General features: G+C 53.6%; 1 protein-coding gene across 2 annotated transcripts; it reads right to left on the bottom strand.

Moving 5' to 3' along the window:
• Window positions 1–532: 532 nt before the first annotated feature.
• Window positions 533–22,981, bottom strand: PA2G4 (proliferation-associated 2G4). 2 transcript variants are annotated; one of them, XM_077788713.1, is made up of 13 exons: window positions 22,740–22,979; window positions 19,374–19,502; window positions 18,723–18,828; window positions 16,934–17,003; window positions 15,596–15,688; window positions 15,243–15,306; window positions 12,410–12,488; window positions 11,275–11,353; window positions 9,052–9,185; window positions 6,279–6,373; window positions 3,114–3,241; window positions 1,938–1,991; window positions 533–1,835 (listed from the first exon to the last, which is right to left on the bottom strand). In XM_077788713.1, exons 1-13 carry the CDS (start codon window positions 22,825–22,827, stop codon window positions 1,770–1,772), a joined length of 1,185 nt encoding a protein of 394 aa, XP_077644839.1. In that variant the 5' UTR covers window positions 22,828–22,979; the 3' UTR covers window positions 533–1,769. The 2 variants fall into 2 exon arrangements, with proteins under 2 accessions (XP_077644839.1, XP_077644840.1); XM_077788714.1 differs by lacking the exons at window positions 533–1,835; window positions 1,938–1,991; window positions 3,114–3,241 and adding an exon at window positions 4,778–4,890 and having other exon boundaries at window positions 22,740–22,981.
• Window positions 22,982–23,156: the final 175 nt, after the last annotated feature.

Genomic DNA, 23,156 nt, shown 5'->3' with positions numbered 1-23,156 from the left:
TTTGTTTTTTTTCCCCTCAAAATAAAGGGTTTTTTCCTCAAAAATAAGATTTTCCCCTCAAAATGAGTTTTTTTTCCCTTAAAATAAGGAATATTTCTACCTTAAAATATAGATTTTTTTCCCCTCTAAATGAGCTTTCCTCATCAATTTTACATTTTCCCCCCAAAATCAGTTTTTTTCAATAAAATGAGGGGATTTTCCTTAAAAGTTGATGGTTTGCCCCTTAAAAATGATATTTTCCCCTCAGAAATGAGAATTTTCCCCTAAAATTATTTATTTTTCCCTTCAATGCAATTTTTTCCCCTCATAAATTATAATTTTTCCCTCAAAAATGAGGATTTTCCCCTCAGAAATAATCATCTTCTCCTCAAAAATTAGTATTTTCCCCTCAAAAATTACCATTTTCCCTTCAAAAATTACCATTTTTCCCTCAAAAATTATCATTTTCCCCTCAAAAACCCCGTTTCCACCCCCCAATCCCAAATCCCCAGAGAAAAACAGAATTCATAAAAAAAAAAAACCCGGAATAAAATCCAATATCACATCCTTTATTCTTTTTTTTATTTTCACTTTGGTAACATTTGCACGTGTGGAGTTTTTATTTTATATTTTTTTTTAATTTTTTTTATTATTTTTATTTTTTCGGGCTGGAAAATTCAGATTTTGATGAGGAAAAAAACCCGCGGCTTGCGGAGAAAACCCGGGAAAAAGAAAATCAGAATTCCCAAAAAATTGAGGGTAAAGCGGGAAAAATAAACCGGGGGTATCGAGAAAGAAAAAAAAAACCTCAAATATTCAACTTTAATCGTTTTTTTTTCTCATTTTTTCTGCTTTTTTTATGTAAAAAATCGACTATAAAATAGCGATACCCCTCGGTTCTCGGATTTATCCCGGATCAGCTCTTCCCTCACTTTTCCCCTGAAAAATTCTGAATTTTAATGGGATTTTTATTTAATTTTTTAAAAATTTTTTCCTCCAAAATAGCAAAAAATTTTGAGGGAAAAAATGAAAAAAAATTAAAATTATTTTCTGTTTCACAGGGGAAAAATTGGAATTTGCTGTCGGGGATATTAAAAAGGATAAAAAACACCCAACCCCGGGATTTTAAGGAATTTAACTCCGCAAGGTCGGAATGTTGGTTTGGATTATTTTTAAAAACCAGTTTTTGTTAAAAAATAGTGATTTTTTTATTTTATTTTTTTTTTGTGAAATCCCAGAAATCAAGGCAAAGGCAGAAAAAAGGCTCCTGGTGGGTTATGGTGGGAGGAAGAACTTAAATTTTATATAAAAATTGAATGTTTTTCCCAATTTTTAAAGATGAAAAAGACAAAATCCTGAATTATTTCAATTTTCTGGATGGAATAATTTGAGTTTAAATTTATTTTTTTTTTTGGTGAAAAGTCCCAAAAGGAAAAATTAACAAATATTTTTAAAAAAAAGCAGCAGGAGGATGAATATTCCAAATTCACCTCTCAAAATATGGGGAATATTTAGGATTTTAAAGTGATTTTCACTCCTAATTTTTTGTTTTGTTTTGTTTTGTTTTGCTGCTTTTTTGGGGGTGTTTTAATTCAATTTTTTTTTTTTCAATTTTGACCAAAAAATTCCTCCCTCCTCGGGAGCTGTTGGATGTTGTGGGAATTCCAAACTGCCTGAAAAAACATCGAATTTTTTCCTTTCCAGATGGAATTTTTTAGGGTTTTTCTTGGGGGGATTTTTAAAATTTTTTAATTTTTTTTTTGGGGAAAAAAAGGACGATTTGAGGATTTTCAATCGCCCGCCTCGTTCTCCTCCGCCGTCTCCCCTGTGGTGGCGTTTTCAGCGTTTTTGGAAGCCTGGGGAGGAAAAATCCAAATAGTTTAGGGATTTTTCCCACAAAAAAAACCCAAAAATTTCAAATTTTAGGAATTGCCAAATAAAAATTGCCCAAATTTTACCTTTTTTTTCTTCTTTTTCTGGGTCTTGCGGCTGGCGGAGCTTTGTAGAAGGGCCTGGAAAAGAGAAATTGGGAAATAATTTGATTTTTTGGGGGGATAATGGGAATTTTTTGGTCATTTTCGGGGTTTGGTTCCATTTACTTGATCCCCAGGAGGTGCTGCTTTATTAATTAGCAGTATTTGATTTATTAACTTCAATTAATTCTTAATTTGCTAATCAGTGTATAACAATAAATTAATAATAAAGAGGAATATATTAACAAATAAATTATTAACATATTAATTTTTAATTTATTTAATTTTAAAGTCAGGTATTAATCTTTCATTTATTAATTTAAATTCTTAGGTTGTTAATCAGCTAATAATAACAAATTCATGATGAATATAAATGAGGAACCAACCTATTAAAAATCAATATAAGTAACAAAACCACTAAATAGGCACGAATAAAATATTGATTTTTCCCTATGAATATTTTATATGGAAATCGAAACAAATTAATTTTATGCTCACATGGACACCTAATTTGCATAACCTGATGAATATTAATAAGAAACCACCTTAAAAATAACTATTAAAAATCAATATAAATTACAAAACCACTAAATAGATACAAATAAAATATCATTTTTTTCTATTAGTATTTTTTATGGAATAGAAACTAATTTTAATTTGCACAATCTGATTAGGAATGATGAATATTAATGAGGAGCCAACCTTAAATAGAACTATTAAAACTCAACAAAAACACTAAAGAGGTACGAATAAAATACTGACTTTTTTTTTCCTAAGAATATTTTAATTAAGTTTATGCTTAGATCGACAGCGAATTTGCATAATTGATGAATATTAATGAGGAGCCAACCTTAGATATAATTATTAAAAAATCAATATAAGGGACAGAATCACTAAATAGGCAGGAATAAAATATGGGTTTTTTTTTCCTATGAATATTCTAATTAATTTTATGCTTAGATGCCCAGCTAATTTGCATAATTGATGAATATTAATGAGGAACCAACCTTATATATAACTATTAAAAATTAATATAAGGGACAAAAACACTAAATAGGCGGGAATGAGATATTAATTTTTTTTTCTCTAAATATTTTAATTAATTTTACGCTTTGAGGGCCAGCTAATTTGCATGATCAGTGAATATTAACGAGGGCCCACCTTGAGCTCGCCGTCCTGCACGTCCAGGTGGGAGCGGTAGAGCTCGGGCTGGAAGGGGCCGCTGGTGATCCGCATGGGCCCGTTGGGCATCAGCAGCACCGTGAACTTGAACTGCGCCACGAACTCGCCTGCGGGCACGCGGGGGTTAACGGGGATACCGCCCTGACAGGACCTGGGGTGAGCTACGGCCCTGCCAGGACCTGGGATCAGCAGCACCGTGAACTTGAACTGCGCCACAAACTCGCCTGCGGGCACGCGGGGGTTAACCCTGAGCTACGGCCCTGACAGGACCTGGGGGTGACCCTGGGATACCGCCCTGACAGGACCTGGGGGTGACCCTGGGATACCGCCCTGCCAGGACCCATCAGCAGCACCATGAACTTGAACTGCGCCACGAACTCGCCTGCGGGCACGCAGGGGTTAACCCTGAGCTACGGCCCTGCCAGGACCTGGGGGTGACCCTGGGATACCGCCCTGCCAGGACCCATCAGCAGCACCGTGAACTTGAACTGCGCCACGAACTCGCCTGCGGGCACGCGGGGGTTAACGGGGATACCGCCCTGACAGGACCTGGGGTGAGCTACGGCCCTGCCAGGACCTGGGAGTGACCCTGGGATACCGCCCTGACAGGACCCATCAGCAGCACCATGAACTTGAACTGCGCCACAAACTCGCCTGCGGGCACGCGGGGGTTAACCCTGAGCTACGGCCCTGCCAGGACCTGGGGGTGACCCTGAGATACCGCCCTGCCAGGACCTGGGGGTGACCCTGGGATACCGCCCTGCCAGGACCCATCAGCAGCACCGTGAACTTGAACTGCGCCACGAACTCGCCTGCGGGCACGCGGGGGTTAACGGGGATACCGCCCTGACAGGACCTGGGGTGAGCTACGGCCCTGCCAGGACCTGGGATCAGCAGCACCGTGAACTTGAACTGCGCCACGAACTCGCCTGCGGGCACGCGGGGGTTAACGGGGATACCGCCCTGACAGGACCTGGGGTGAGCTACGGCCCTGCCAGGACCTGGGGGTGACCCTGGGATACCGCCCTGACAGGACCCATCAGCAGCACCATGAACTTGAACTGCGCCACAAACTCGCCTGCGGGCACGCGGGGGTTAACCCTGAGCTACGGCCCTGCCAGGACCTGGGGGTGACCCTGGGATACCGCCCTGACAGGACCCATCAGCAGCACCGTGAACTTGAACTGCGCCACGAACTCGCCTGCGGGCACGCAGGGGTTAACGGGGATACCGCCCTGACAGGACCTGGGGGTGACCCTGAGCTATGGCCCTGCCAGGACCTGTGGGACTGACCCTGGGATACCGCCCTGCCAGGACCTGTGAGACTGACCCTGAGCTACTGCCCTGCCAGGACCTGGGGGTGACCCTGGGATACCGCCCTGCCAGGACCTGGGGGTGACCCTGGGATACCACCCTGCCAGGACCTGGGCTGAGCTACGGCCCTGCCAGGACCTGGGGGTAACCCTGGGATACCGCCCTGCCAGGACCTGGCATCAGCAGCACCGTGAACTTGAACTGCGCCACGAACTCGCCTGCGGGCACGCGGGGGTTAACCCTGAGCTACGGCCCTGACAGGACCTGGGGGTGACCCTGGGATACCGCCCTGCCAGGACCTGGGAGTGACCCTGGGATACTGCCCTGACAGGACCTGGGCTGAGCTACGGCCCTGCCAGGACCTGGGGGTAACCCTGGGATACCGCCCTGCCAGGACCTGGCATCAGCAGCACCGTGAACTTGAACTGCGCCACGAACTCGCCTGCGGGCACGCGGGGGTTAACCCTGAGCTACGGCCCTGACAGGACCTGGGGGTGACCCTGGGATACCGCCCTGCCAGGACCTGGGAGTGACCCTGGGATACTGCCCTGACAGGACCTGGGGTGAGCTACGGCCCTGCCAGGACCTGGGAGTGACCCTGGGATACCGCCCTGCCAGGATCCATCAGCAGCACCGTGAACTTGAACTGCGCCACGAACTCGCCTGCGGGCACGCGGGGGTTAACGGGGATACCGCCCTGACAGGACCTGGGGTGACCCTGGGATACCGCCCTGCCAGGACCCATCAGCAGCACCGTGAACTTGAACTGCGCCACGAACTCGCCTGCGGGCACGCGGGGGTTAACCCTGAGCTATGGCCCTGCCAGGACCTGTGAGACTGACCCTGAGCTACGGCCCTGCCAGGACCTGTGGAACTGACCCTGGGATACCGCCCTGCCAGGACCTGGCATCAGCAGCACCGTGAACTTGAACTGTGCCACGAACTCGCCTGCGGGCACGCGGGGGTTAACGGGGATACCGCCCTGACAGGACCTGGGCTGAGCTACGGCCCTGCCAGGACCTGCGGGTGAGCCTGGGATACCGCCCTGCCAGGACCTGGGAGTGACCCTGGGATACCGCCCTGCCAGGACCTGGGAGTGACCCTGGGATACCGCCCTGCCAGGACCTGGGCTGAGCTACGGCCCTGTCAGGACCTGGGGGTGACCCTGGGATACGGCCCTGCCAGGACCTGGGGGTGACCCTGGGATACCGCCCTGCCAAGACCTGTCCCCCAGGTCTCACCTGTCCCCAGGTGTCCCCACCTGTCCCCAAGTGCCTCACCTGTCCTGAGATGTCCCCAGGTGTCCCAGGTGTCCCCACCTGTCCCAGGTGTCCCCAGGTGTCCCCAGGCTCACCGTCCTTCTCGTAGAGCACGTTGAAGGGCTGCAGCAGCTCGTGTCCCTGGGTGTCCCCCCTGTCCCCACCTGTCCCCAGGTGTCCCCACCTGTCCCCAGGTGTGTCAGGTGTCCCCAGGTGTGTCAGGTGTCCCCAGGTGTCCCCAGGCTCACCGTCCTTCTCGTAGAGCACGTTGAAGGGCTGCAGCAGCTCGTGTCCCTGGGTGTCCCCCCTGTCCCCACCTGTCCCCAGGTGTGTCAGGTGTCCCCAAGTGTCCCCAGGTGTCCCCAGGTGTGTCACCTGTCCCCAGGTGTCCCAGGTGTCCCCAGGCTCACCGTCCTTCTCGTAGAGCACGTTGAAGGGCTGCAGCAGCTCGTGTCCCTGCGTGTCCCCCCTGTCCCCACCTGTCCCCAGGTGTGTCAGGTGTCCCCAGGTGTGTCAGGTGTCCCCAGCTGTCCCACCTGTCCCAGGTGTCCCCAGGTGTCCCCAGGCTCACCGTCCTTCTCGTAGAGCACGTTGAAGGGCTGCAGCAGCTCGTGCTTGGCGCACTCCACCACGCCCATGCGCGCCTTCTTCTCGTCCTCCAGCGCCCTGCGGGACACGCCCTCGCTCAGCACCTGGGCACACCTGGGCACACCTGGGGCACCTGGGCGCACACCTGGGTGCACCTGGGCACACACCTGGGCACACCCTGGGGTGCCTGAGTGCACCTGAGGGCACCTGGGCACACCTGAGTGCACCTGAGGGCACACCTGAGATCATACCTGAGTGCACCTGAGCACACCTGGGCACCTGGGCACACCTGGGCACCTGGGCACACACCTGGGGCACCTGGGCACACACCTGGGTGCACCTGGGCACACCCTGGGGTGCCTGAGTGCACCTGAGGGCACCTGGGCACACCTGAGTGCACCTGAGGGCACACCTGAGATCACACCTGAGTGCACCTGAGCACACCTGGGCACCTGGGCACACCTGGGCACCTGGGCACACACCTGGGGCACCTGGGCACACACCTGGGCACACCTGGGCACACCCTGGGGCACCTGGGCACACCCTGGGGTGCCTGAGTGCACCTGAGGGCACCTGGGCACACCTGGGCGCACACCTGGGTGCACCTGGGCTCACCTGGGCACACCTGGGGCGCCTGAGTGCACCTGAGGGCACCTGGGCACACCCTGGGGGCACACCTGGTGCACCTGGGCGCACCTGAGGGCACACCTGAGATCACACCTGAGTGCACCTGAGCACACCTGGGCACCTGGGCACACCTGGGATCACACCTGAGAGCACCTGAGGGCACACCTGAGATCACACCTAAGTGCACCTGAGCACACCTGGGCACACCTGGGATCACACCTGAGAGCACCTGGGCACACCCTGGGGACACACCTGGGTGCAGCTGGGCACACCTGAGTGCACCCATGATCACACCTGGTGCACCTGGGCACACCTGGGCACACACCTGAACCAACACCTGGGCACACCCGCCTGGCAAAGGCTCCAACCCCTGCAACTCCAGCCCCATCCAGGTGTGCCAGGTGTGATTCCAGGTGTGATTCCAGCCCCATCCAGGTGTGCCAGGTGTGATTCCAGCCCCATCCAGGTGTGCCAGGTGGAATTCCAGGTGTGATTCCAGCCCCATCCAGGTGTGCCAGGTGTGATTCCAGGTGTGATTCCAGCCCCATCCAGGTGTGCCAGGTGTGATTCCAGCCCCATCCAGGTGTGCCAGGTGGAATTCCAGGTGTGATTCCAGCCCCATCCAGGTGTGCCAGGTGTGATTCCAGGTGTGATTCCAGCCCCACCTGGGGCCAGGGGCAAAAATGGGGCTTGGGGGGTAAAAATGGGGAGACTGGGTGAGAAATGAGGGTTTGGATGAGAATTTGGGGGAGAATTTGGGGGGTTGGATGAGAACTGGGGGGGTTCAGGTGAGAATTTGGGGGGTCTGGGGAGAGAAATTGGGGGTTCAGGTGGGATTTTGGGGGTTCAGGTGGGATTTTGGGGTTCAGGTGATATTTTGGTGGGTTCAGGTGATATTTTGGTGGGTTCAGGTGTGATTTTGGGCAGTTCAGGTGTGATTTTGGGGTTCAGGTGATATTTTGGGCAGTTCAGGTGTGATTTTGGGCAGTTCAGGTGTGATTTTGGGGTTCAGGTGATATTTTGGGCAGTTCAGGTGTGATTTTGGGCAGTTCAGGTGATATTTTGGGTAGTTCAGGTGTGATTTTGGCAGTTCAGGGTGATATTTTGGGGTTCAGGTGTGATATTTTGGCCGTTCAGGGTGATATTTTGGGGTTCAGGTGATATTTTGGCAGTTCAGGGTGATATTTTGGGGTTCAGGTGTGATATTTGGGGTTCAGGTGATATTTTGGCAGTTCAGGGTAATATTTTGGGGTTCAGGTGTGATATTTTGGCCGTTCAGGGTGATATTTTGGGGTTCAGGTGATATTTTGGGGTTCAGGTGTGATATTTTGGGGTTCAGGTGATATTTTGGTGGGTTCAGGTGATATTTTGGGGTTCGGGTGATATTTTGGGGTTCAGGTGTGATATTTTGGTGGGTTCAGGTGTGATATTTTGGGGTTCAGGTGTGATATTTTGGGGTTCAGGTGATATTTTGGGGTTCAGGTGTGATTTTGGTGGGTTCGGGTGGGGTCCTGGGGGGTTCAGGTGTGATATTTTGGGGTTCAGGTGATATTTGGCGGTTCAGGTGTGATATTTTGGCAGTTCAGGTGATATTTTGGGGTTCAGGTGTGATTTTTGGGGTTCAGGTGATACTTTGGGGTTCAGGTGTGATTTTGGGCAGTTCAGGTGATATTTTGGGCAGTTCAGGTGTGATTTTGGTGTGTTCGGGTGGGGTTCTGGGGGGTTCAGGTGATATTTTGGGGTTCAGGTGTGATATTTTGGGGTTCAGGTGATATTTGGGGTTCAGGTGATATTTTGGCAGTTCAGGTGTGATATTTTGGCAGTTCAGGTGTGATATTTTGGGGTTCAGGTGATATTTTGGCAGTTCAGGTGTGATTTTGGTGGGTTCGGGTGGGGTTCTGGGCGGTTCAGGTGTGATATTTTGGGGTTCAGGTGTGATATTTTGGGGTTCAGGTGATTTTTGGGGTTCAGGTGATATTTTGGTGGGTTCAGGTGTGATATTTTGGGGTTCAGGTGATATTTTGGCAGTTCAGGGTGATTTTTGGGGTTCAGGTGATTTTTGGGGTTCAGGTGGGGTTCTGGGGGGTTCAGGTGATTTTTGGGGTTCAGCCGGGACTCGGGCTCCTCACCGCAGGGTGAAGGGCATGGTGTCGAAGCGCCGCTCCACCTCGCTGAAGAAGGCGCGCGAGGTTTTCATCTTCAGCCCGTACTGCTTGGACGGGTCCCGCTTGTAGATGGTCGTTCTCTGCCCCGCGTCCCGCGCCTGCCGCACAGCCGGAAAAACCCAGCTGGGGCCAGGGAGCCGGAACGGGAACGGGGAAAATGGGATTGGGGAATGGGATTGGGGAAATGGGATTGGGGAATGGGATTGGGGAATGGGATTGGGGAATGGGATTGGGGAATGGGATCGGGGAATGGGATTGGGGAAAATGGGATCGGGGAATGGGATTGGGGAATGGGATTGGGGAAATGGGATTGGGGAAAATGGGAGCGGGGAATGGGATTGGGGAATGGGATCGGGATCGGGGAATGGGATTGGGGAAATGGGATTGGGGAAAATGGGAGCGGGGAATGGGATTGGGGAATGGGATTGGGGAATGGGATTGGGGAATGGGATTGGGGAATGGGATTGGGGAATGGGATCGGGGAATGGGATTGGGGAATGGGAACGGGGAATGGGATTGGGGAAAATGGGATCGGGGAATGGGATCGGGGAACGGGAGCGGGGAAATGGGATTGGGGAATGGGATCGGGGAAAATGGGATTGGGAAACGGGATCGGGGAAAATGGGATCGGGGAATGGGATTGGGGAAAATGGGATTGGGGAAAATGGGATCGGGGAATGGGATTGGGGAAAATGGGATTGGGAAACGGGATTGGGGAACGGGATCGGGGAACAGGATCGGGGAATGGGATTGGGGAATGGGATCGGGGAATGGGATTGGGGAATGGGATCGGGGAATGGGATTGGGGAATGGGATTGGGGAATGGGATTGGGGAAAACATCGGGGGAACGGGAACGGGGAATGGGATGGGGAGCGGGAAACGGGATCGGGGAAAACATCGGGGGAATGGGATCGGGGAACGGGAACGGGGAATGGGATGGGGAGCGGGAAACGGGATCAGGGAAAACATCGGGGGAATGGGATCAGGGAACGGGATCGGGGAACGGGATCAGGGAAAATGGGATCGGGATCGGGGAATGGGATCGGGGAAAACATTGGGGGAATGGGATGGGGAGCGGGATCGGGGAAAATGGGATCGGGATCGGGGAACGGGATCAGGGAAATGGGATTGGGGAATGGGATCGGGGAAAATGGGATTGGGGAACGGGATTGGGGAATGGGATCAGGGAACGGGATTGGGGAACGGGATCAGGGAACGGGATCGCGGAAAATGGGATTGGGGAACGGGATCGGGGAATGGGATTGGGGAACGGGATCAGGGAAAATGGGATCGGGATCGGGGAACGGGATCGGGGAAAATGGGATTGAGAAACGGGATTGGGGAATGGGATCGGGGAAATGGGATCGGGGAAAACATCGGGGAAATGGGATCCAGGAAATGGGATCCGGGAAATGGGACTGGGGGAGAATTGGGATCAGGGGGAAATGGGATCGGGGGAAATAGGACTGGGGAAATGGGATTGGGGGAATGGGATCAGGGAAATGGGATCGGGAAAATGGGATTGGGGGAAAATGGGATGAGGGGGAAAACTGGGATCGGGGGAAATGGGATGAGGGGAGAACTGGGATCAGGGGGAAATGGGATTGGGGGAAAATGGGATTTGAGGAAAATTGGGATCAGGGGGAAAACTTGGATCAGGGGAAAATGGGACTGGGGGAAAATTGAGGGGTTGGGGAAATTGAGGGGGTCAGGAGGAGAAATGAGGTCTGGGAGAAAGTTGGGATCAGGGGAAAATGGGATTGGGGGAAAATGGGGGGTCAGGGGAAAAAATTAGGGGGGTCAGGGGGAGAAATGGGCCCACGGGAAAAATGGGATCAGAGGAGAAAATTGGGATCAGGGGAGAAATGGGATTGGGGGACAAATGGGAGTTCAGGGGAAAAAATTGAGGGGTTGGGGGAGAAATGGGGGGGCGAGGATGAAAAATGGGATCAGGGTAAAAAAATGGGATCAGGGTAAAAAAATGGGATCGGGGTGAGAAAGGGGATTGGGGAAAATGGGGGAGCCAGAGTGAGAAATTGGGGGTTAAGGGGAGAAATTGGGATGTGGGGTGAGAAATGGGGGGTTTGGGGTGAGAATTTCGGGGTTTGGGGTGAAAATTTGGGGGGTTTCCCAGAGCCCTCCCAGCCCCTGGGAATTCCTGGGATTTTCCTCAGTTTTGGGCCGACCTTTCCCTCGCCGCTGCTGACCAGGACGTCGACGGCGTAGACTTCGTGCACCTCAAATTCGGCTTTTTCGTGGTCCTTCCTGGGGGAAAAAGGCAGGAAAATCTGGGAATTCTGGAGGGAAAAGCTTCCAGGAAGGTCAAAAAAAAAAAAAAATAAAAAATAAAAAAACAACATTCCTAGAAATTCAGAATTTCCCAGGAAAACCAAAAACCTTCCAAGGAGATTCGAAGCATTCCTAGAAACTCAAAATATTCCTGGCAAATCTTCCTTTCCAAAGCCCCCGTTCCTCATCCTGATTTTCCCTTTTTCTTCCTGATCCCGTTTTCCCTCGATTCTCCATCATTTCCCCCAATCCCTCAATTTTTGCCCCAAAATTTCCCCAAATCCCGTTTTCCCCCTGAATCCTCATTTCTCACCCTGATCCCATTTTTCAACCTCACCCCCCCCCAATCTCATTTCCCCCCAACCCAAATTTTTCCCCTGACCCCATTTCTGATCCAAACCCCCCAAATTCTCATCCAAACCCCCCAAATTTTCACCTTAACCCCCAAATTCCCAGTCGGACTCCCCCATTTTTCCCCAATCCCATTTCTCCCCATTTTTTCCCCAATTTTTACCCCCAAGCTCCCCCATTTTTACCCCAAGCCCCCATTTTACCCCCAATTTTTGCCCTTGCCCCCCATTTTTCCCCAAATTCCCCCATTTTTCCCCAAATTCCCCCATTTTTGCCCAATTTCTGCCCTTGCCCCCCATTTTTACCCCCAAATTCCCCCATTTTTACCCCCAAATTCCCCCATTTTTGCCCAAATTCCCCCATTTTTCCCCCAAATTCCCCCATTTTCCCCCCAAATTCCCCCATTTTTGCCCAAATTCCCCCATTTTTGCCCAAATTCCCCCATTTTGGCCCAAATTCCCCCCTTTTTGCCCCAATTCCCCCATTTTCCCCCAAATTCCCCCATTTTTCCCCCAAATTCCCCCATTTTTGCCCAAATTCCCCCATTTTTGCCCCATTTTTGCCCAAATTCCCCCGTTTTTGCCCAAATTCCCCCGTTTTTGCCCAATTTCCCCCGTTTTTGCCCAATTTCCCCCGTTTTTGCCCAATTTCCCCCGTTTTTGCCCCATTTCTGCCCCTCACTTCTGCTGGTCCGAGGGGTTCTGGATGATGGTTTTGTCCCCGTCGATCACGTGCTGCTTCAGCTGGTGCGACAGCATCCCTGCGGGGGAACTGGGGATACTGGGAGCACTGGGAGGGACTGGGGGGGACTGGGGGGGACTTGGGGGGCACTGGGGGGCACTGGGGGGGACTGGGAGGGACTGGGATAAACTGGGATGGACTGGGATGGACTGGGATGGACTGGGGGGGACTGGGGGGGACTGGGGGGGACTGGGGGGGACTGGGAGGGACTGGGGGGGACTGGGGGGCACTGGGGGGGACTGGGAGGGACTGGGGGGGACTGGGGGGACTGGGGGGGACTGGGAGGGACTGGGGGGGACTGGGGGGCACTGGGGGGCACTGGGGGGGACTGGGGGGCACTGGGGGGGACTGGGAGGGACTGGGGGGGACTGGGGGGCACTGGGGGGCACTGGGAGGGACTGGGGGGGACTGGGGGGCACTGGGGGGGACTGGGAGGGACTGGGGGGGACTGGGGGGGACTGGGGGGGACTGGGAGGGACTGGGGGGGACTGGGGGGCACTGGGGGGCACTGGGGGGGACTGGGGGGCACTGGGGGGGACTGGGAGGGACTGGGGGGGACTGGGGGGCACTGGGAGGGACTGGGGGGGACTGGGGGGCACTGGGGGGGACTGGGAGGGACTGGGGGGACTGGGGGGGACTGGGGGGGACTGGGAGGGACTGGGGGGGACTGGGGGGCACTGGGGGGCACTGGGAGGGACTGGGGGGGACTGGGGGGCACTGGGGGGGACTGGGAGGGACTGGGGGGGACTGGGAGGGACTTGGGGGGACTGGGATGGACTGGGATGGACTGGGAGGGACTGGGGTCACTGGACTCCCCCCTTTTCCACCCCTCACTCCCAACATTCCCGGCATTCCCAACATTCCCGGCATTCCCAACATTCCCGGCCCACTCCAGAGGCAGCAGCAATTCCCGGAATTCCAGGGAATTTAACCCCTGAAAGATCCCAATGCACAACCCCGGAGCCTTCCCAGCCAGCCCGGGATCCCTTTCCCGGGAATCCCCTTTTCCATGGAATTCCCTTTTCCCTGGAATTCCCTTTCCCTGGAATTCCCTTTCCCTGGAATTCCCTTTTCCATGGAATCCCCTTTCCCCTGGAATTCCCTTTCCCTGGAATTCCCTTTCCCTGGAATTCCCTTTCCCTGGAATTCCCTTTTCCCGGGAATTCCCTTTTCCATGGAATCCCCTTTCCCCTGGAATCCTTTTTCTGGGAATCCTCTTTCCCTGGAATTCCCTTTTTCCCTTTATCCCCTTTCCTCTTTATCCCTTTCCCCTGGAATCCCCTTTCCCTGGAATTCCCTTTTTCCCTGAAATCCCCTTTTCCCTGAATTCCCCTTTCCCTGAATTCCTTTTTTTCCTGAATTCCCTTTTCCCCTGGAATTCCCTTTTCCCTGAATTCCCCTTCCCCCTGGAATTCCCTATTTCCCTGGAATTTCCTTTTCCCTGGAATTCCCTTTTCCCTGGAATTCTCTTTCCCCTGGAATTCCCTTTCCCTGGAATTCCCTTTTCCCTGGAATTCCCTTTCCCTGGAATTCCCATTCCCTGAATTCCCTTTTTCCCTGGAATTCCCTTTTCCCTGGAATTCCCCTTTTCCCCTGGAATTCCCTTTCCCTGGAATTCCCTTTTCCCTGAATTCCCTTTTTCCCTGGAATTCCCTTTTCCCTGAATTCCCTTTCCCTGGAATTCCCTTTTCCCCTGGAATTTCCCTTTTCCTGGAATTCCCTTTTCCCTGGAATTCCCTTTCCCTGGAATTCCCCTTTCTCTGGAATTCCCTTTCCCTGGAATTCCCTTTTCCCTGGAATTCCCTTTCCCTGGAATTCCCTTTCCCTGGAATTCCCTTTCCCTGGAATTCCCTTTTTCCCTGAATCCCCTTTTCCCTGGAATTCCCTTTTTCCCTGAATCCCCTTTTCCCTGGAATTCCCTTTTTCCCTGGAATTCCCTTTCCCTGGAATTCCCTTTTTCCCTGGAATTCCCTTTTCCCTGAAATCCCCTTTTCCCTGAATTCCCCTTTCCCTCAATTCCCTTTTCCCTGGAATTCCCTTTTCCCTGGAATTCCCTTTCCCTGGAATTCCCTTTTCCCTGGAATTCCCTTTTTCCTGGAATTCCCTTTCCCTGGAATTCCCTTTTTCCCTGGAATTCCCTTTTTCCCTGGAATTCCCTTTTTCCCTGGAATTCCCTTTTCCCTGAAATCCCCTTTTCCCTGAATTCCCCTTTCCCTCAATTCCCTTTTCCCTGGAATTCCCTTTTCCTGAAATTCCCTTTTCCCTGGAATTCCCCTTTCCCTGGAATTCCCTTTTTCCCTGAATTCCCTTTTCCCTGGAATCCCCTTTTCCCTGGAATTCCCTTTTCCCTGGAATTCCCTTTTTCCCTGAATTCCCTTTTCCCTGGAATTCCCTTTTTCCCTGGAATTCCCTTTCCCCTGGAATTCCCTTTTCCCTGGAATTCCCTTTTCCCTGGAATTCCCTTTTTCCCTGGAATTCCCTTTCCCTGGAATTCCCTTTTTCCCTGGAATTCCCTTTCCCTGGAATTCCCTTTCCCCTGGAATTCCCTTTTCCCTGGAATTCCCTTTTCCCTGGAATTCTCTTTCCCTGAATTCCCTTTTTCCCTGAATTCCCTTTTCCCTGGAATTCCCTTTTTCCCTGAATTCCCTTTTCCCTGGAATTCCCTTTTTCCCTGAATTCCCTTTTCCCTGAATTCCCTTTTTCCCTGGAATCCCCTTTCCCTGGAATTCCCTTTTCCCTGGAATTCCCTTTCCCTGGAATTCCCTTCCCTCACCTTCGATGGGCGTGCAGTGGAACGCGTGGGCGATTTTATTCCAGGCCTCCGTCACTTGCGTGTTCTGGGACACAACAAAAAAAACCCCAAAAAACCCCAAAAACCCCCCAAAAAAAAACCACATTTTATCTCCCAAAAAAAAATTCCCGTCCCGAGCTTTCCTTAAATCCCAAATATTTCAGGAAAAAAACCCCAACCCAGCAGCTGCTTCAAAAAAAACAAATTAATTTAAAAAAAACCTGAAAAAAAGCGATTTTCCACAGAGATCCCCCCACAAAATCCCACAGGATGGATCCCGGGATTCCCAAAATTCCCAAAATTCCCAAAATTCCCAAATTCCCCAAAATTCCCACCTGATTCCCGGGTTTCACCAGGCGCAGGGCGGCCTCGGCACACAGGTGAGCCGCCTTGATGACGTCGGCTTTGCGGCCGGACACGGGATTTTCCTGGGGAAAATTTGGGATTTCCTGGGAAATTTGGGATTTCTCAGGGTTTGGGGGCGGGGATGCAACGTTTGGGATTTATCCCAATCCCTGGAATTTGGTCGGGAAGTGGAAAAATCCTCCCACGTCAACAGCCCCCGAAAGAATTCCAGAGGATTTCCAGGCATTGGGATGAGTCCAGCGAAATTCCAATGGGGAATTTTGGGGTTTTTCCCCCAAAATCACTGGAGTAAAACCATTCCCAAATTGGGATTTTTTTTTTCCCAATTTTCCCAGTTTTTGTTTTTTTTTTTTTCCCTCGGGATTTATTCCCAGAGGATGGGATAACTTTGAGGAATTCAGGAATTCCCAAGGTGTCAGACGGGGAAAATTCCAGGAGAAAATTGGGAAGTGAGGATTGGTTTTGGGGTGGGGAATGGGAATGTTCATCCTGGGAATTCCAGGAGGAAAAACGGGAAAAAATATTGATTTTTGGGAATGTTCATCCTGGGAATTCCAGGAGGAAAAATGGGAAAAAATATTGATTTTTGGGAAGCAGAAACTGATTTTGGGGTGGGGAATGGGAATGTTCAACCTGGGAATTCCAGCAGGAAAAAGCAGGGAAAAAATATTGATTTTTTTGGGAAGCAGGGAATGTTCATTATATGGAATTCCAGCAGGAAAAATGGGAAAAAATATTGATTTTTGGGAATGTTCATCCTGGGAATTCCAGCAGGAAAAGGGGAAGCAGGAATTGCCTTGCCAAGGATTGGGGTGGTGCCACCACGGATCCAGAGATTTTGGGATGGTCCCACCACGGATCCAGGAGCTCCGGTGGTCCCACCATGGATCCAGAGATTTTGGGATGGTGCCACCATGGATCCAGAGGTTCCAGGGTGGTCCCACCACGGCTCCAGGAGCTCGGGATGATCCCACCATGGATCCAGGAGCTCCGGTGGTCCCACCACGGCTCCGGTGATCCCACCATGGATCCAGGAGCTCCAGTGGTCCCACCACGGCTCCGGTGATCCCACCATGGATCCAGGAGCTCCAGTGGTCCCACCATGGATCCAGGAGCTCTGGTGGTCCCACCACGGCTCCGGTGGTCCCACCACGGCTCCGGGAGCTCCGGTGGTCCCACCATGGATCCAGGAGCTCCGGTGGTCCCACCATGGATCCAGGAGCTCGGGATGATCCCACCATGGATCCAAGAGCTCCGGTGGTCCCACCACGGCTCCGGTGGTCCCACCACGCCCCCGGAGGACCCACCTTGGAGGCGCCGAGCACCAGGCTGTGCGCCACGCTGGCGATGAAACCGTCCACGTGCACGCCCAGGTCACTGCCGGGAGAGATTCCGGAGAGATTCCGGGAATTCCAGGGAATTCCAGAGGGAGAAATTCCGGGAATGCCGGGGATTCCAGGAGGGGAATTCCAGGAATGTCAGAGAGAGAGAGAGAGAGGAAAATTCCGGGAATGTCAGGAATTCCAGAGGGCGGAATTCCGGGAATGCCGGGGATTCCAGGAGGGGAATTCCAGGAATGTTGGGAATTCCAGAGAGAGAGGGGAAATTCCGGGAATGCCAGGAATTCCAGGGAGGGGAAAATTCCAGGAATGTTGGGAATTCCAGAGAGAGAGGGGAAATTCCGGGAATTCCAGAGAGAGAGGGGAAATTCCGGGAATGCTGGGAATTCCAGCACAATGGGAAAATGGGAATTGGGAATTGGGAATGGGAAACTGGGAATGGGAAACTGGGAATGGGAAACTGGGAATGGGGATTGGAACTGGGAATGGGAAACTGAGAATGGGAAACTGGGAATGGACAACTGGGAATGGACAACTGGGAATGGGAAAGTGGGAATGGGAAAGTGGGAATGGGAAAGTGGGAATGGGGATTGGAACTGGGAATAAGAATGGGAACAGGAAACTGGGAATGGGAAACTGGGAATGGGAAGTGGGAATAGGAACTGGGAATAGGAAGCTGGGAATGGAAAAATGGGGATGAGAATGGGGATTGGAACTGGGAATGGGAATGGAAAACTGGGAATGCGGAACTGGGAACTGGGAATGGGAATGGGGCTGGGAAAGGGGAAACTGGGAATGGGGAACTGGGAATGGGAATGGAAAACTGGGAATGCAGAACTGGGAACTGGGAATGGGAATGGGGCTGGGAAAGGGGAAACTGGGAATGGGGAACTGGGAATGGGAATGGAAAACTGCGAATGGAAAACTGGGAACTGGGAACTGGGAATGGGAAATGGGAACTGGGAATGGGGAACTGGGAATGGGGAACTGGGAATGGGGAACTGGGAATGGGGAACTGGGAAGGGTGATGGGAACTGGGAATGGGAACTGGGAATGGGGAACTGGGAAGGGTGATGGGAACTGGGAATGGGAACTGGGAATGGGGAACTGGGAATGGGGAACTGGGAATGGGGAACTGGGAATGGGAATGGAAAACTGGGAATGGAAAACTGGGAACTGGGAATGGGAACTGGGAATGGGAACTGGGAACTGGGAATGGGAACTGGGAATGGGGAACTGGGAAGGGTGATGGGAACTGGGAATGGGGAACTGGGAATGGGGAACTGGGAATGGGGAACTGGGAATGGGAATGGAAAACTGGGAATGGAAAACTGGGAACTGGGAATGGGAAATGGGAACTGGGAATGGGAACTGGGAATGGGAACTGGGAATGGGGAACTGGGAAGGGTGATGGGAACTGGGAATGGGAACTGGGAATGGGAAATTTGGAATGGAAATCTGGGAATGGGGATTGGAAGTGGGAAACGGGAACTGGGATAGGAACAGGGTTGGGAACTGGGAATGGGAAAGTGGAAATGGAAAACTGGGAACGGGAACTGGGAATGGTGATGGGAACTGGGATTGCCAGAGTGGGAAAGGTGCCCCAGGAGCCCCTCCAGGCTCGTTAGTAAGCTTTAATTAGCACGGAATTAACGCGGTAATGGGGGGGGGGGGTCGGCCAGGTCCCGGCAGCAGGAGGAACGTTGGGAATCTGGGAAGGCAGAGGGAATTCCCATGGAATGATCCTGGCACTCACATTTTGAGCAGGTCCCCGTCCTTGAGGATGTAATCCTGGTCGCTCTTGAGCGGGGAGAAGTGGCACACGCAGTTATTGACGGATATACTGGTGGGGAAGGCGATTCCTGGGAAAAAAACCTGGATTTGGGGAATGCTCTGGGATTCGGGGCGCTTAAAGTTCCACTGCCCCATCCCAGGCTGCTCCAACCCCAAAATATCCCGGGATCCCGGGATGGGATCACCTTTCAGGGATGGGATTTCCATTCCAGAACCTCCAAAGGGGAATTTCTTCCCAATATTCCAACCTAAACTTCCTTCCAGCACCTCAAAATTTGGGATTTGGGATCCTTAAAGCTCCATTCCACCCTCCTGGGACACCTTCCTCCTTCCCAGGCTGCTCCAATCCCAAAATATCCCGGGATGGGATCACCTTGCAGGGATGGGAATTCCATTACAGAACCTCCAAAGAGAAATTTCTTCCTGAAATCCAACCTAAACTTCCTTCCAGCACCTCAAAATTTGGGATTTGGGATCCTTAAAGCTCCATTCCACCCACCTTTTCCCAATGGATCCATAAAACCTGGAAGCTGAGGCTCAGCAGGGAGGAAGATGTGAGTTAAAACCATGGAAAAACTCGGAATTTTTCCTTCCCGGCCGAGAAGCTGCTCACCTTTTTTCATTTCCTTTTCCTTTTTGAAGATTTTCCCCGTCTCTTCCATGATCATGGCATCGCCCTTCTCGCACAGGCACAGCACGGACGCGCCGGGAGCCGCCGCCTCCACCACGGCACGCAGAACCCCTGCAATTCCCAACAAGAATTCCCAAAAAAATTCCCCAAAATACGCTGAAATTCCACACCGGGAAAGGCATAAAGCCCGCCGGAATGAATTGATTTGGGAATGGTGTTTGGGAAGAGGGAGAGGCACGCTGCCAAATTCCTCCGGAACAGGTTTGGGAATGGCTGGGAGACATCAAAGCCATTCCAAGGAATCCAAGGAATTTTCCAAAGGGATCCACGGGCTGACACAGCCCCAGGAAGTTTGGGGAACGCTCCACGCCCCAAAAAAAAATATCCAACAGGAATTCCAGCCTGCATCGTGCCTTCCTAGGGAAATAAGTGTCCCCAAAATATCCTGGGATGGGATCCCAAAATATTCTGGAATGGGATCCAAAACTATCCTGGAATGGGATCCCGAAATATCCCGGGATGCTGGGATGAGATCCTAAAATATTCTGGAATGGGACCCCAAAATATCCTGGGATGCTGGGATGGGATCCTGAAATATTCTGGGATTCCAAAATATTCTGGGATCTGGGATGGGATCACAAAATATCCTGGGATGGGATCCCAAAATATCCTGGGATGCTGGGATGGGATCCTGAAATATTCTGGGATGGGATCCCAAAATATTCTGGGATCTGGGATGGGATCCTGAAATATTCTGGGATGGGATCCCAAAATATCCTGGGATGCTGGGATGGGATCCTGAAATATTCTGGGATTCCAAAATATTCTGGGATCTGGGATGGGATCACAAAATATCCTGGGATTCTGGGATAGGATCCCAAAATATCCTGGGATGGGATCCCAAAATATCCTGGAATGGGATCCCAAAATATCCTGGAATGGGATCCCAAAATATCCTGGAATGGGATCCCAAAATATCCTGGGATGGGATCCCAAAATATCCTGGGATGGGATCCCAAAATATCCTGGGATGGGATCCCAAAATATCCTGGAATGGGATCCCAAAATATCCTGGAATGGGATCCCAAAATATCCTGGGATTCTGGGATGGGATCCCAAAATATTCTGGAATGAGGTCCCCAAAATATCCTGGGATCCTTCAATGGGATCCCAGGATGGGATCCCAAAATATCCTGGAATGGGATCCCGAAATATCCTGGAATGGGATCCCAAAATATCCTGGGATGGGATCCCGAAAAATCCCGGGATGTGACCCCAAAATATCCCGGGATCCTGGAATGTCCCCTCTGTTCCCCTCTGTCCCACCTTCCTCAGGATTCCAAGGAATCCTCGGGAATTCTGCGGCCCTGTCACCTGTGCGAGGCCTTCAAATTCCAGCCCCTTTTTCCACGGGAAAGTTGGGAACATTTGAAAGCACGGATAACATTCCCGATAAGAGGCGGCGGCACACGGAGCGGGGAATAAAACATAAATTAAAAAAAAATAAAATAAAAGCAGATAAAGGTGGAAAACCCTCGGAGCATTCCAAGAGATCAGAGGAACAGGAACATTCCTGGAATCCCTCCCTCCTTCCCCATGTTTTTTAGGGAGTTAAGGCACTTTTTATCCCTAAAAAAAACGATTTTTATCCCTAGAAAACCGAATTTTAACCCTAAAAAACCGATTTTTACCCCTAAAAAACCGGTTTTTGGCCGGGTTTTGCTCCGTGGAGCGGAGCTGCCGTTGCCCCCGGGAAGGGAGGCGGCCGAGTTTCCAGTTCTCCCGGGAGCCCGAAGGGAATCCCGGCTCCGCAATCCCCGAATCCCCTCCCGGGCCACCGGCGCCGGTTCCACAGAAGCGCTGGAGTCAGCGGGAAGCGGCGTGGGACACCGGGGAGCCCCGCGGAACCGGTCCGGGCGGCTTCCCGGAGCCGGGACACCGGCAGCGAGGGGAAAGAACGGGAAAGGGAGGGAGCGGGGCGGCTGGAGCCCCGGGACCGGGACCGGACCCGTGCCCGGGACAGGATCCACAACCTGACCGGGACAGGAGCCCCGGGACCGGGACCGGACCCGTGCCCGGTACCGAACCCACAACCTGACCGGGACAGGAGCCCCGGGACCGGGACCGGACCCGTGCCCTGGACTGGATCCATGTCCTGGACCGGGACAGGAGCCCCGGGACCGGGACCGGGACCGGGACCGGGACCGGACCCGTGCCCGGTACCGAACCCACAACCTGACCGGGACAGGAGCCCCGGGACCGGACCCGTGCCCGGTACCGAACCCACAACCTGACCGGGACAGGAGCCCCGGGACCGGGACCGGACCCTGTTCCCGGTACCGGACCCCGCGCCCGGGACAGGATCCACAACCTGACCGGGACAGGATCCCCGTTCCCGGGACAGGATCCCCAGACCGGTTCGGGACCCCATTCCCAGAACCGGACCCCGTCCCCAGAACCGGACCCCGTTCCCGGGACAGGATCCCGTTCCCAGAACCGGACCGCAATTCCCAGAACCGGACCCCATTCCCAGTACCGGACCCCATTCCCAATACCGGACCCCATTCCCAATACCGGACCCCATTCCCAGTACCGGACCCCATTCCCAGTACCGGACCCCATTCCCAGTACCGGACCCCATTCCCAATACCGGACCCCAATTCCCAGAACCGGACCCCATCCCCAGAACCGGACCCCATCCCCAGAACCGGACCCCGTTCCTGGGACAGGATCCCGTTCCCAATACCGGACCCCGTTCCCAGTACCGGACCCCATTCCCAGAACCGGACCCCGTTCCCAGAACCGGACCCCATTCCCAGTACCGGACCCCATCCCCAGTACCGGACCCCATTCCCAGAACCGGACCCCGTCCCCAGAACCGGACCCCGTTCCCGGGTCAGCCCCCACCCCCCAAACCCAGCCAGGGCCGCCCCCCCGGGACTCCCGTCCCGCTCCCATCCCGTCCCGGCGCTAACCGGGACCGGAGAGGAGCCCCGGTCCGTGGGGGGGTCCCACCGGAACAAAAGCGGCACCGGGAGGGTCCGGGGCACGGCAGGCCCGGCCCGGCCCCGCTCCCCGCGCCGCCGGTGCACGTGGGGCGCGGTACCACGTGCGGGCGGCGGCGGCGGCGGCGGCGCGGGGCCGGGCCCCGCCGGCACCGGGAGGGCACCGAGCCCCGGGGGGGTCCCACCGGGACACGCGGGGGGGTCCCAGCCCCGAACAGCCCACCGGACCCCCGAACCCGGGGCTCTCCCACCGGCGGGGGTCGCCCGGTCCCACCCGCTCCCCCCCCCCCCCCCCCCCCGCCGTTCCCCCCCCCCCCCCGCACCGACCGCGGCCCGCACTCACGGTTGGCGATGTCCCCCCCCATCTTGTACTTGGTCACCACCAGGTCCTCGGCGATGGTGAGCTCGGCGGCCTCCTCCTCTCCCGACATGGTGGGAGCCCCCCGGAGCCCTCCCGGTGCCCCCCCGGGCCTGCTGGAGCCGCCCCCCCCCCCCGGTGCTGAGGGAGCCCCGGGACCGCGAGACCGGAGGCGCGAGCAGGGCAGAGCGCGGGCTCCGCGCGGGGCACGCTGGGAACGCCAGGCCTCCACGCCCCCCTGGACTACAACTCCCATCACCCCCCGCGGGCAAACCCAGCCCCCGGACGGGAGCGCGCTGCGCCGCGCCCACCCTCGCGCTGCGGACTGCAACTCCCGGCGTGCAGCGCGGCTCTCGCGAGAAGGGGTGGGGGGGTGAGAGCGGAAGCGGCGCGCGGGGGGCG

This window comes from Lonchura striata, chromosome 27, assembly GCF_046129695.1.
Source record: "Lonchura striata isolate bLonStr1 chromosome 27, bLonStr1.mat, whole genome shotgun sequence".
NCBI lineage: Eukaryota > Metazoa > Chordata > Aves > Passeriformes > Estrildidae > Lonchura > Lonchura striata.
This window is presented reverse-complemented; position numbering and strand designations above follow the sequence as displayed.

Bases quoted from the DNA above. Each gene is read 5' to 3' on its own strand.
- PA2G4 (XM_077788713.1), bottom strand. From the start codon at position 22,827: ATGTCGGGAGAGGAGGAGGCCGCCGAGCTCACCATCGCCGAGGACCTG. The intron at 15,307-15,595 runs GTGGGAATTTTG...GTTGTGTCCCAG, and splicing joins TGGTGAAACCCGGGAATCAG to AACACGCAAGTGACGGAGGC. The intron at 3,242-6,278 runs GTGAGCCTGGGG...GCGTGCCCGCAG, and splicing joins CGTGCTCTACGAGAAGGACG to GCGAGTTCGTGGCGCAGTTC.